The 14,677-nt window shown below is 37.7% G+C and overlaps 1 protein-coding gene and 1 long non-coding RNA gene across 3 annotated transcripts in view; one reads left to right on the top strand and one right to left on the bottom strand.

The window, feature by feature from the left end:
* Nucleotides 1-5,804: 5,804 nt before the first annotated feature.
* LOC123388346 lies at nt 5,805-6,921 on the bottom strand. Its single transcript, XR_006602923.1, has 2 exons — nt 6,279-6,921; nt 5,805-6,045 (listed from the first exon to the last, which is right to left on the bottom strand). It is a non-coding gene; the product is annotated as an uncharacterized LOC123388346 (long non-coding RNA).
* Nucleotides 6,922-7,120: 199 nt separating this feature from the next.
* SECISBP2L (SECIS binding protein 2 like) overlaps nt 7,121-14,677 on the top strand; it is a 58,447-nt gene continuing 50,890 nt past the window's right edge. The window contains exon 1 of one of the 2 annotated variants that reach the window (XM_004751349.3): nt 7,121-7,259. In XM_004751349.3, the coding sequence (XP_004751406.1) occupies nt 7,236-7,259 (24 nt within the window). In that variant the 5' untranslated portion in view covers nt 7,121-7,235. Of the gene's footprint in view, nt 7,260-7,530; nt 7,787-14,677 lie in introns of those variants that run through there. The other variant, XM_013055516.2, reaches the window with a different exon arrangement.

The following is a 14,677-nucleotide window of genomic DNA, read 5'->3' as shown; positions in this document are numbered from 1 at the left end:
AGCATGTTACTCTTCTGCAAAAAAGTGAGCTATATACTCAACTTCCCCTGTGTTCTGGCCTTGCTTTTCGGCCAAAATCTGCTTTTCAGCTTCACCATCATTGCCATTGCTATAGTCACTATGAAACACAGTATGGAGGTTCCTCAAAAAATTAAAAATAGGACTACCACATGATCCAGCAATCCCACTTCTGGATATTCATCAAAAAGAAATGAAATCATTATCTTGAAAAAAACAGCTATACCCTCATATTCATTCATTGCAGCATTATTTACAATAGCCAAGACATGGAAACAACCTAAGTGTCCACTGACAGATGAATGGATTCATAGGATGTGAGATATCTAGATCTAGATACTTAATTCAATATTATTCAGTCATTTAAAAAAAGGAACTTCTGCTATTTGCAGTAACACTGGTGGACTTTTAATGCATTATGCCAAATGAAATAAGTCAAACAGAGAAAGACAAATACCATATGATTTCAATTATATGTGGAATCTAATAAAAACCCAAACTTCCAGATACAAAGATCAGATTGGTGGTTGCCAAAGGTAGAGGGAGGGGGATGGGCAAAATGGGTAAAGGGAGCCAAAGGTACGAACTTTCCGTTATATGGTAAGTCCTGCAGAATGTCAGATATAGCCTGATGAGTTTAGTTAATAATACTGTATCATATATTTGAAAATTGTTTCTCTTCATAAGAAAAAAGTCTGTAACTGCATGGTGAAAAATCTTAACCTATTGTGGTAATCATTTCACCATATATTTTACATGTATTACAATATATCAAATCATTATGTTGTGCAACTTAAACTATTACAATGTTTTATGTCAATTATATATTACTTTTAAAAATAATTGTTAATCCCTATTTCAGTTTCTGGCAACCCCAAACTTAATATGGCCATCCATCAAGTGACCTCAATGGTAAGTATCATATCTAATCAACATAACATATAAGTTATAAGAACATGGTATGCCAGTCAGAGTTATTGTTACTATATGAATATACACGTTCAGATATAGGTAAGCATTTTGGATGCAATCCTTATGTTGAAATTCTATTAGTAGTTTAAATACAGAGTTTAAATTGCAGTATAATAATGGTGATTGTGAATGTTAATTTTATATAAAAAGATCATTGAGAGCGTTGAAGGAATTAAGTAGGGAAGTAATTGAAAGTTAGTACAATATTTAGAAAGGTCGGCTAGATAAGTTTAGGAAGAAAATTGTCCCTTTGAGCCAAAAATATACATACAACTTAAAAATGAAAGCCAGGCCGAAATAAACTATGAGAAATTAAAAATCTAAATGAGAGTAAAATCTTAGGTCTACATCTGAAAATATTCACAAAGCATTTTCTTCAATCAGAGCACAAGCCTCACTTTCTAGAGGGCTTCCATGACTTTGAATTATTTCTATTGGCTGACTCTAGTCCAGGAGTTAAAGCAGATAAAACTCTACCTTAGTTCCTATTAGAAAGGAAAAAAAAAAAAAAACTTAATAACAGGTGGCAACATCACTATTAGGAGTACTCTATACCAGGATAGCTAGCCAAAAAATATCTTGTTCCTTATCTGAATTTAACTGAGGCTTTAAGTGAGTTCTTACTTAAAATAGGTGTGCAATGCTGTGACTGCAGAAACATGTAGGAACTGTAATGTTGAAAAGTTGTGGCTGTATCTTTCCAAACTTCTAAAGTTTGACCATAACACTTTAAGTAATAAAATTGTAATAGTTCAATTTTTATTAAAGATGTCATTTCTTTCTTTTTTTAAAAATTTATTTATTTATTTGGCAGAGAGAGAAATCACAAGTAGGCAGAGAAAGAGGGGGAGGTTTCCTGCTGAGCAGAGAGCCTGATGTGGGGCTTGATCCCAGGACCCTGAGATCATGACCTGAGCTGAAGGCAGAGGCTTTAACCCACTGAGTCACCCAGGGACCCCAAGATTTCATTTATTTCTAAGAGAGAGAGAGGGAGCACACAGGCAGGGAGAGATGCAGGCAGAGGGAGAAGCAGGTTCTCTGCTAAGCAAGGAGCCTGATCGGGGGACTCTATCCCCGGATTCTGGGATCGTGACCTGAGCTGAAGGCAGACGCTTAACTGACTGAGCCACCCAGGTGTCCCTCAATTCTTAAATAACCATAAATAAATAACCATTCAGATTAATACTTCCAGAAAGAAAGTATTAATTTTAATATTTGACCTTTAGCATTGACCCCAAATGTGAATTGGCTGCACCCCTTTAAAATCCTCCAGATTGCTTCTGAAATCAAAATTACCTCAGCCTATAAATTCCTACATGGTCTGGCTTGGCTCTCTAGACTTCTGTTCAGTCCATTGTTCATACCACTCTTCCCCTCCCACCATTCTCTACTCACAACTGTCTCCTCCGTTTTGTTACTCTGATGACAAGGTTTTCCCCTACGGGGCCATTTGTAGTCTGCAGTCTATAGTCTGTAGTCTGCAATAACATGTTTTATTTCCTTCACAGCATTCATCTCTACATGAAATTTTTTTTTTTAAAGATTTTATTTATTTATCAGAGAGAGAGAGAGGGAGAGAGAGTGAGCACAGGCAGACAGAATGGCAGGCAGAGGCAGAGGGAGAAGCAGGCTCCCTGCCAAGCAAGGAGCCCGATGTGGGACTCGATCCCAGGACGTTGGGATCATGACCTGAGCCGAAGGCAGCTGCTTAACCAGCTGAGCCACCCAGGCGTCCCTGAAATTATCTTTTTTATATGCTCATTGTCTATCACCCAGACTAAACTGTAAATTCCACAAGAGTGATTTTGTTCATTGCTGCATTGTCACTACCTAGACCGGTGCCTTGCATAAAATATGTGCTAAAAAATATTTGTTAAATCAATGAATATGTAACATGACATCCAATAAGGATGCTGTCTGTTTTGAAAGTGCCCAAAGGACAATAGGTTAGGAGCCAAGTACCTCCATATTCTTAAGCCAGGTGTTAGTCCAACATACAAAATATGCTAAGAAATTGAGGCTTAGCATTATTCCTCATTCATGCCCAGCCCAGAGAGCATGGAGGTGGGGTAGGGGACTGATGACTCAGGAAAAGTGTCGCTTTGGAGACATTTGATACTTACCCACTCCACCCACGGGGGGAAAAAGAGATGCTTCCCCTAATCTCAAGCTATGTAAGAGGAGCTTTCAGGGAAACACTTGGAGAACTTGATACATGTCACCTGGAGTTGGGGGTAGTACAAGGACCTGGGATCTGATACTTTTTCCTAAGAAAACCAAAGGCAGACTAGAGGGAGACAGAGAGCCCTGGAAACAAGCCACACTTTCGACAACTGTGGAAACATGAATTTTCCCAGGAGAAAGGGTACTGATGTAAGCAGTTTACTTCATTACACACCAAAAATAAGATGAATTAATGGACTTATGGCGGGATGGATGGGTAGAGAGATAAGTGATAAGAGTGTAGCAAACAAAAATGTTTCCAGGGATGGTGGGAGAGAATTATACTTGAAGCCAGTTTAAAACAGAGTCTGGCTAAATGAGTATTTTGCTGAACCCCCCAGGGATCAAGCAGCAGGCTAAACCCAAAAAAATCCCAAGAGCTAAGGCTAGGGTTGTAAGTGGTTGCCTAGAAGTGACTTTGTGCATGTCCTGTAACTGAGACATCTGAGAAGCTCTACTACCCTCCCCTGCACAATATAAACCTGAAGGAACTGGAAAGCTTAATCAGGGAGTAGTTAAGGTGGAGGAAGTGGAGATGTAAATGGTAGAAAACTAAATAAAAGTGGCCCGTACCACATAACTCACTGTAGTCCAGAAGCAGGACTGGGCTTGGGAAAAGGCAAAGCTTTAACTTGGAATGAAGTTTGTGTGGACTTCACGAAAAAGTATCCAGGGCAGAATGAAGAGCAGTCCTCAGAAAATCTTAAGACTTAGTGGAGCAAAACTGAAAGAATTTTGTGGTCCTACCCTACTGAATCCTGCTTATTCTAAGTAATGTATATGTCTAATAAAACCCAACCCTGAATGTAAAAATCCTGATTTAATATCGTAGCACATGTTCATTTATTCAACAAATATCTATTGAGCACCTGCTATGTGGCAGGCACTGGTACAGGTAGTAAGGATGCAGCAGTGAATAACACAAATATTTGATTTTTAAAGTTTTATTTTTTAAAAAAACTTTTTAAAGATTTTATTTATTTATTTGACATAGAGATCACAAGTAGGGAGAGAGGCAGAGAGAGAAGCGGAAGCAGGATCCCTGCTGAGCAGAGAGCCCAATGCAGGGCTTGATCCCAGGACCCAGAGATCATGACCTGAGCTGAAGGCAGAGGCTTAACCCACTGAGCCACCCAGGCGCCCTATGAATTTTAAAGTTTTTAAAAGCCACTGGAGTTCTTGGTAACATTCCATATCTTGATAGAGATTTGGGTTATGTAAGAACAGGAATTTCTTAAAATTGGAGTTCAATATTTATAGTTTTTTCTTCTGATACAAAATGTATATGTGATGACTTGCATAGCTCTTAAATTATGTTTGTTGAGTTTTGACAAGTGCATGATCATCACAACTCTGCCTCCTTCTATGTTAGCAGATAATCTTGGCCCCCTACTTCCCCAAGAAAATAGAAGCCATAGTCAGGAATTCCTTCAACTTATAAATGTATCTGCAGTCATGTTTACCCTTTATTCCTTTCCTTCCATTATTATGGACAACATGGACCTCCTTCCATCTAAGGCTAATTTCTTTTGGTTTTGCTTTGTCAGAGGCCTTGCTCTATTGGATTATCCCTCTCATCCTCAACTCTCATTCCAAGGAATGAGCTTGTTTAAGTACTAATGCCGGATTCTTGTATCCCAGAGTCCTCACATTAGCTATTTTTTTGGAACCACTTGCTTACTTCTTTTCTTTAGTTCCTACTCACCCTTCAGGTCTTCGCTTAGATGCCATTTACTTACATATGACTTTCCTGACCTTCAGTCCCACATCATGGTAGAACCTACTGAACTTCTTTTTTCATGACCTGGAACTTACCTGTAGTTACTTGTTCTATGTATGTCTTGCCCAGAAGACAAACGTGGTTTGTGTCTTGTTAATTGCTATACCTGCAGTATTTAGCATAGCACCTGGCACATTATATATCTGTTGCTTCATGTAATGATTAATTAAAATTCAGTCATATCATCCATACAAAGTAGTATTTTTAAAAGTCTTTTTTTCTTCATATAATTTAATTTTTTATTCTAATTTCTATGTACTCTTCTAGGATTGTGTTAAACAAGAATGGCATTGTGACATTAGTTCATATAATTTCTTACAATTCTATATTTTAAAATTTAAATGAATATCTTCTACAAAGAAGATTCTCAATGAGAATGATTTCATAGTCATAAAAATCCTATAATAGGAAAAGATCCTTAGGCTCTATTTCAATTTTCTCAGATTACTCCTTAGAAGCAGGAAGGAAAACGAGCACGGTGGTATTTTTATGCCTATATTGGTACTGCATTATTACCATCTTTTTACTTGGATCTGGGTGTCTTATGGCTAGAGATCACCAGTGGGGAGACATTCTGAAAATTCAGAATTCTTTTTATCTTACAATTATGAAGAAGGATGATCATCTGTTAGTTTACATAACGACTTCCTATAAATAGCTTAGCTTTTCTATGCAAACCTAAATTTATTCTGCATTGATAGACAGTAGGGGCTACATTACATGAATTCTTCATGTATGTAACATTCAGACATATATGTACAATTTAAGCACATATATACACATGCACACATATGCACATTAAAACATAAAATTTGAGAATAAAAATATTTTATTTAGTTCGAGCTAAATAAATGAAAGATCTTTGTGTATAAATATGAATGTTTCTCCTTATAAACAGTTTCTGCTGCCAGCCTTGAGGTAAGTCTTTCTTGTTGACCCAATATAGAGTTCCTTTTACCAGGTCAAAGTACAGTATCAACGTCAGTACAGTTAGAAGCTTCACAGACCAGCCTCTTCTTGGAATTGTATCCAAACAAAACCAGAATAACAACCTAGACCAAAAGAAAAGGCAATTTAAGTCTTTACTGATGTCTTCTGAAGCATGACAAAGCAAACTGCTTAAAAGTCTCTTTCCCAGCTGTAAATCTCTTTTCCAGTCCCTCAAACAGGAGCCACCTCCTCTCCCTTTCCTTCAGTTAAGTAGAATTTAGCTTATAAAGCTTTTTATTTTTCTTCCTCATCCTGGAGCTGACCAGCAAGGAAGAACTATTCCGGGAAGAGGTACCTGTTGGAAGGTTTGTCGGAGGAGATGCCCAGAGGGAATCAGCCATGCTTACGAAGTGCCCAGTCTTTCCTCGAGGAGCTCATGAGGTGGAGATGAAAGGAACAATCAATAACCACAGGGAGAAAAGCAACATAGCAGAGTACCTACCTATTTGTTGGTTGGTGTGATACAGACTCAGTAAAATTAGGGTTTCTGAGATAGGCGAGATCAGCCTGGAGGTGAGGGTGGAGGTGAGCGTGGGCCTGGACAAACGAATTACCTAATCAATAAGTATTTGTGGACCCTCCTCACTTAGTTTTTCTCCAGTGACCCTTCTGTGGTATTTTCCCTTATGGTCATGACTTCTTTTAGCTGGATAACATAAGGAAGCATCGCTATGTACAGTGGGCAGCTAAAAGCTCTTCCTACATTACTAAGAGGTGGTTCGGAATAATGAAGTAGTCTCTGGGGTCCCTGAAGGTTGGAACGCAGGTGTTCTGGGTCCCAAGCGGCCGGACACTCCTCCAGTTTAACAGTCCAGGACAGTTAAGTCCAGCTCAAAGCGCAGAGTGGTCTGGGGCACCAGCTTACAGGAATCTCCACTTGGCCTCAGCCTCCAGGTCAGCCAGCCGAGGCTCCGGGTACCACCTGCTCAGGATTTCTGCGGTCACGCCACTTCTCGACCCCTCCCACCATTCCCTTCCGCGAGCCGCCATTTTCAATTACGCCTGCCCCCTCTTTGGGGCCTCCTAGGCTTCCGTCCCAGATGATCCCTCCCCGAGGCTGCCACCGCCTCCTCCTTCTCCCGGAGCTGGAGCCCCCCCTCGGCCAGTGGCGTAGCCAGAGTCTGTGTCAGGGCCAGCCAGATAGGGGCGGAGGTCCTGAGCCCTGTCTCGACTCGAGCGGGGGGCCATGGAGAAAGCGGCCCGAGGCGCTTTCCACACCGACTAACGCAGGCCCGTTGCGGCTGCAGGCGCCATGGACCGAGCCCCCGCTGACCAGGTACGTGAGCTCGGGCTGGGCCGGCCGGGCCGGGTGCTGGGGGTCGCCGCTTCCTCCGGAGCAGGCCCTGGTCCCTGAGCGTGGGCCTGGACCGCCGGGGCCCTGGGGTTCCTCCGGGAGCAGACTCCCCTTGCCTGAGAGCCTGGCGGCGCCCCACTCCTGCATTGTTTCAATTGCTGCCTCGGGGATGGGGGCTTTTCCAGCTCTGGTTACTCCCTCCCCCGGACTGGGGACTCGTTTTGGCCCCTCCTCGGTGGTTTGGTGTTAGGGGCCGGAGGACTCCCAAGTTGTCAGTGCTCGCCTGAGAGGAGGGTTTATAACTTCCACCGAGTACCCCCACCCCCCCCGTTTTTGGTTCTGGAATGTGTTTTCAAGGTGGCAAGGCTTTCGAAGGCTTCTCACCCAGTAAGACTGTCACAGAATGTGTGGAAACTACAGATGCAGGGGGATATGGGCTTTTTGGATCAACGTTCCGTTGAGCAGATCATTGTTTTTCGCAGTGGTTTTAGAGAGGTGTTTCCTTTAAGGTATGAAATACTATGGTTTTTCCCCTGCTTTTCTGTCCATTTTGCAAAAATCAGTATTTTTTAAAAACTGAGGTTATATTTTAAGAATGTTGGATCTGAATTATGAATTCATTTTCGAGACCGTTTTCATATTCACAGAGTAGTGCCATTAGTATTCTGTTTTGGTTTTAATTGTATTAAATTCTTGATTATCCATGCGAGTAGTTGCTGGGAGGCAGGGATGATGAAAATGTAAATAATAATCCAAAATAAGCGGTCTCCCCCCCCCCCCGCAAAGTGTTAGTATTTTCCGTCCTCGAGACCTCTGTGAAACTTAAAATTTGATGAAATCGAAGTTTATTCACTATGCATTCTCTTCAGTTGAAGGCTTTGCCCAGTGTTGAGGGAGGCAAATAGATGGAGAAAAAGACTAGCGATTTGCCTAATTATTTTACAAATAGATAATTAGTATCTGAGGAAATGAGACAAGATTTCCAGATTTCAGTATATATGTAGCCAGTCAAAGGCAATTTTGATTTTGAAATCTGGCTCTTTTAGCAGACAGATTCCTAGTTGTGTATATTTGGTTTTGTTTTGTTTTGTTTTTACAAAAGCTTTGACTAAAAATATTAGAATATGAATTTGAAAACAGAGATGAGTTTTATGAGATAACATGTAGATTTACCAAAGCAAAATCGATTGGAGTCTCTTAGCTTTCTAGTGACCCAGAGTATCCTATATACAGCCTATATCTAACTTAATGAAAAATATTTTTTAAGGCATCTATCAGAAGTGCTTTTAATATCAAAGCCTGACAATTGAATAGGAAATTTTCTTAAACAATTTTCTTGTATGTGTGTCACTAATGAAAAGGTTAAAAAACTCTTTGGTTCTTCATCATGATGCCAAAACTGTAAGCAGTAATGCTACCATATGTATACTTATGGTTCCTTTCATCTTACAGGAAATATAATTAACTATTTAGCATAGCTATTTATGTGTGGTTATCTTAACAGCAACTGCTGTGAGCAAATTATTGAAACTAGAGAACCTATTCCTCTTTCATCCTACATCTTTCCAAAGTCCACAACCTATTAAAACCTTGTAGAAATGTAAGGATTAGAGAGAAATCATGAATGTAGGTTTTCCGTTGAAGAATTTCTTCCCCTTTTCACTCTAGTACCTCCTGCCTCTTCCTCAGCCTAACCTTAAGTAAGAGAATAATTCTAACTACCCTCTCTTCCCACTTGCTACACACTCACAGGAAACCTAGATACAGAAAAGGGATGCTGCTTTGCCTTGTTCAGGCTGTAGGCAGTTAATTCAGGGGTTGATGGATGACCTGGAAGGAGTGTGCTTCATTTTATATTAGCATTTTTCTGGGGCAAGACTCCGAAAAAAGGCTGAGAACTATTTTAATGATAGATTAGTGGCTAGAACTGAGCTTTCTCCACTTTGTGAAGTTCTTCATTGTTTCCATTATACCATAGAGTAATGTAATGACTTCTAGGTTTTTTGGAATGTACTTTTATATTTTTACTAACGAAGTGAATTGAGATAGGTAGAAGTCACTAAAAGTGTATGTGATATGTGTATTTCCATTTTCCTCACAAAATATTTGTTTTTCATTTTAAACCACTGTTCATTTATATTCAGAATTTTGGGGGAATGCCTGCAGCATTAAAACTCACTCATATCATTGCAGTGATTAGCACTTTATAGAAATTTGATTTCTTAAAAAATAGTACTACATACAAACTATGCATTTCACGTTAACCTAATTGAAATCCTTGGAGTATTGCATAAGAATAACTTAAACAAACAAACAAACCTGAGTGTGTTTTGCCTGAAGGTATTCATAGTGCTCTTAAAAAAAAATCTTTGATAAAAAGATAAATTGTATATATGTTGATCAAGTTTATAAAAAGTAAGTTACTGGGAATACATCCTGGATAATATAATTGCAATAGGGACTGTTGGAAAGAATGTTATATCCAAAAGAGGATCTCAGAAGTATTTTTTTTTTTTTAGCAATAAATCAAAACAAGTAATTTAATTGCCAGAGTTAGATGGTCTAAGAACAGTTATTACTTGGTATAATGCCTTTTTTGTTTTTTTTTTTTTGCCCTTGATGGGCAAAATGTTGGTGTAAAGGGATGTGAAAAATAAATCACAGAGTTTATTTGTTTATAAAGGCTTAATGTTTCTGTTTTTAAGAAGTTTAAGGCCATATTTTGAGATTTTTTAAAAAAATGAACAATGGCCTTAGAAGTGACAAAACACTTGAAGTTTATAGTGTCTTTTGTATTATCAAATAATTTCAATGTTGGCTTAATTTTTAGTACATTAACATCAGATAAGTTCATTTAAAGGTTGTATTTATTTATTTCTTGGAGAGAGAGAGCACACACGAGAGAGAGCGCACAAGCAGTGGGAGCAGCAGGCCAGCAGGCAGAGGGAGAAGCTGGATGTGGTACTTGATCCAGGGACTCTGGGATCATGACCTGAGCCAAAGGCAGATGCTTAACCAACTGAGCCACCCAGGCACCCCTACATAAGTTCTTGGCATCAGGGAAATATAAATCAAAACCATGGTGTGATACCACCTTACACTATTCAGAATTGCTAAAATTAACAAATCAGTAAAGTACAGATGTTGGCAAGGATGTGGAGAAAGGTGAACCCTCCTACACTGTTGGTGGGAATGCAAGCTGGTGCAGCCTCTCTGGAAAACAGTATGGAGGTTCCTCAAAAAGCTGAAAATAGAGCTACCCTACAACCCAGCAACTGCACTATTGGATTTTAAACCAAAGATGCAAATGTAGTGATCCAAAGGGGCCTTGCACCCCAGTGTTTATAGCAGCAATGTCCACAGTAGCCAAACCGAAAAGAGCCCAGTGACAGATGAATGGATAAAGAAGTTGTGTACACACACACAAACCTCCCCCACACACATTGGAATATTACACAGCCATCAAAAATGAAATCTTGCCATTTGCAATGACATGGGTGGAACTAGAGGGTACTATGCTAAGTGAAATAAGTTAATCAGAGAAAGACAATTATCATATGACTTCACTGATACATGGAATTTAGGAAACAAAACAGAAGATCATAGGGGAAGAGAGGACAAAATAAAACAAGTCAAAACCAGAGGGAGAGACAAACCATAAGAGCCTCTTAATCTTAGGAAACAGACAGGGTTGCCGGTAGGGGTGAGGGGATGGGGTAACTGGGTGATGGACATTAAGGAGGGGCATGTGATGTAATGAGCACTGGGTATTATATAAGACCAATGATTCACAGGCCTGTACCTCTGAAACCGGTAATACATTATATGTTAGTGGAATTTAAACAAAAAATGTTTATTAAAATAAATGTAATTAAATTAAATTAATGTAAATTAAATAAATAAAATAAATTAAATTAAATATAATAAATTAAATTAAAAAAAAGAATTTATAAAACTGTGGATCACCAGTGTCTTTAACTTTTAGAAAAGCAAACATAACAAATACACATAACCTTGTGCAGAGTGCTATTCACCAATAAAGATACAAAATCACCTGGTTTATATTCTTTTTTTAAAATAACTGATAAACTTCAAATAGTATCAGCGTTGCAAACTAAATATATTCTAAATAAGTTACTATAAAACATTTATTATTCACTACTACTTGTAATTGGCCTTAATGAATATAAGTAAATGATTTATTTTAACAGGTTTAAAAAAATACTTTTATAATCAAAAGGAAAGTAAAATAACCTTTGGAAATTTAACTTTATTATTATTTTTTTAGATTTCCTTATTTGACAAGGAGAGAGTAGAGGGAGTAGGGAAGGAGGAGGGAGAGGGGAAGCAGATTCCTTGTTGAATGGGGAGCCTAATGTGGTGCTGGATCCCAGGGCCCCAAGACCATGACCTGAGCCAAAACCAAGAGTCTGACACTCAAGCAACTGAGCCACCCAGGCACCCTGACCATTGGAAATTTAAAAAGACATTTTTCCCTAAGCCCTTAATCAAGAGGAAATAAAAAAGTAGAATTATGGGTTATTGAAATAGTAATACACATGAAGGGGTCCCTGGGTGGCTCAGTCATTAAACATCTGCCTTCAGCTCAGGTCATGATTAGGTCCTGGGACTGAGCACTGCATGGGGCTCCCTGCTCGGCGGGTAGCCTGCTTCTCCCTCTCCCATTCTGCCTGATTGTGCTCCCTCTCTCACTGTGTCTCTCTCTGTCAAATAAATAAAATCTTAAAAAAAAAAAAAGTAATACATATGAAAACCTATGGGATGTGGCTGAAGCTATACTCTGAGGCAAATGCATAGTTAGAAATGCTTTCATTATTAAATATTTTAAAAGGTAAATAAAGTGTCCAGGGTTAGAAGTTAGTAGGGAAAGTGTATCAAAGCAAGAGAGGAAAAGAAATATAAAACCAGAAATTAATAAATTAGGTAATCCAAAAACCACTGTTAAATTTAGAGAGCTGATTTTTAGAAAAGTATCATCAGGTTTTAAATAGGATTAGTAGTAGTCTATTTTAAGAAAAGAGGAAGAGTTTTGAATAGTAAATCAAGTGGACAGTCTTAGTTAAATATTTTGTGTCTTTTTTTCTCAGTATTTTCTGAAGTCTTATAAAACCTACATATATAACCAATACAGTTGATTTGTCAAGTGTTTACTTGCCATAGAAGTCCTTCCAGTCGAAAGCAATATAGCCAGCGGGTATCTCTTAAGCATTATTCATTTTTTCCTTTGGAATACATTTATTTTTCTTGCCCATTAGATATAAAATACCTTAATGTTTGATGTATTATATTTTTACCTTAATATAGAAAGGATGTAGAGGCTTTCCATGGTCATATTTTTTCTGTAGGTGTGTGGTACATACTGAAATTTCACTGTGGGGAGAATGCCTTATTATGTTCTACTTCAGTTTTGATTCTAAGTGGGTGTTTTTTTTCTGTTGCTTAATCTGGAAAAATTATTTGCACTCTTCTGGCGGTTCTATCCCAGAGGAGTTTAGTGTGCATTTCCTGCCATTGGGTGCTTCATAGTAATGTTTGTCCATTTTTCTTAAACCAGTCTAGTACAGCACTTTTCCCAGAACATGTACTCATTGCATATTTATTGAATTTATATAGACTTTCAGTGATCTGAGTGCATTTGTTTAATCTATTCTTTTAAAGAAGGGTTTTATATTTTCATGTTCTGATAAATTCTTGGGTTATCTAGATTATTCACATCAAAGAAGGTTTTTTATTATGATTTGTTTTAATATATGCTAATTTTTTTTTTTTTTTTTAAGATTTCACTTATCCATTTGACAGAGAGAGATCTCAAGCAGGCAGAGAGGCAGGCAGAGAGAGTGAGAGGGAAGCAGGCTCCCCGCTGAGCAGAGAGCCTGGTGCGGGGCTTGATCCCAGGACCCTGAGATCATGACCTGAGCTGAAGGCAGTGGCCTAACCCACTGAGCCACCCAGAAGCCCCTAATATATGCTAAATTTAAAAGGAATGTGAAACTGCTTATTATTTTTTTCCCATACAGGTTTTGGGATTATTATAATTTTTTTACTCATTTGTAAAATTCTGAAATAATATCTGAAAGATAAAGATAATTTTACTATATAGGTTTTTTTTTAAAGCAAATAGTGGTACAGGAATAGTTAGACTTTGTGTAGTTTAGACTTACTTTATATTTATGTTTACTTTAAGGAGACAACTCTGCTATAAAGTTTCCTATTCCTAAAAAATAGATCTTGTCAAAAGTAGACCAAAAAATTCAAACTAAGGAATATCCTTGTATGAAATAACTAGCCCAATTTTTTTTATAATGTTTTGTTGTCTACTATGTAGGAAACATTTGATTTCTATACTAATTTAATTAAAATATTGCCAGAACTTGTTACTTAACAATTGTCTGTGTGGGCTTTATTATGTAGAATTTTAAGAATAATTTTGGATTTAACTTTACTTTTTTAGGCCCGAGAATAGCACATGCTTCATTTTAATTTATGATACTAAAGGCCCCAAAGTCACAACAACAACTTTTAAGACCATAGAAGAGTTGTAACTGTAGGAGAAAGTTTGCCAGTCTGTTCCTACTAGTGACATCTTCTGTTTGTGCAGCTGTTGACTATAGCAGCTTCTCTTTTTTACTAAAAACAAAGGATCACTTCAGTGTTTGTGAGTTTTATTGTTGAACTCAGATATCTAGAATTGCACTTAGAATAGAAATATTACAAACTTTGATATTTAAGGGTATATAGTGTATATATGTACAGATAACAGTTATAAATTGTGTGTGATACTTTTTTGACCATGAGTTGCCTAAGTTCATAAAACTCTTACAAAGAAAAATGAAACAAAGTATAAAAACTTGTTGCAAATTTTGACTTGAGCAAGAAGTTGAATTTGTTTCCAAAGTAATTTATGAGTTGGTACTATTTGGAGAGAGGTATCATGAAACTTATTATTTTTAAATCATTTTATTTCTTTATATTAGTATTGTTTCCTTTTCATATGGAAATTTGATGTAATCATATTCCTTGCATTTAAAAATTCCTAATGCCTTTTTTGGTTTGTTTTTTGTCCTAATGTCTTCTATACAGATCTATAAAACTGTTCAGAGAGTACTCATATGTTCGGAAAGACTTAAGATTTTTCACAGATATACTACAAATTAAATTTTCAGTATAGTTAAAATGTGATTTATGTTTTCCCTCTTTTTATGCCTATGCATGAACTATAAAAGCAGGTTTCCCTTATCTGTGCATTATTGTTGAAAATCAGCCTTTCCCCCTAATTTCCTCCTGGGGAAGCATTTATTAGATTAATATTTTATACCTTACACAAATGATTTTTGAGTTCTGTTGACTATCACGGTGAAAATTACGGATTTAGGCTATTA

The sequence above is a fragment of the Mustela putorius genome, unplaced genomic scaffold (assembly GCF_011764305.1).
Source record: "Mustela putorius furo isolate JIRA1106 unplaced genomic scaffold, ASM1176430v1.1 tig00003898_pilon_pilon_pilon, whole genome shotgun sequence".
Lineage (NCBI taxonomy): Eukaryota > Metazoa > Chordata > Mammalia > Carnivora > Mustelidae > Mustela > Mustela putorius.
Note: the sequence above shows the minus strand (reverse complement) of the source record. Positions and strands in the feature narration are given on the sequence as shown.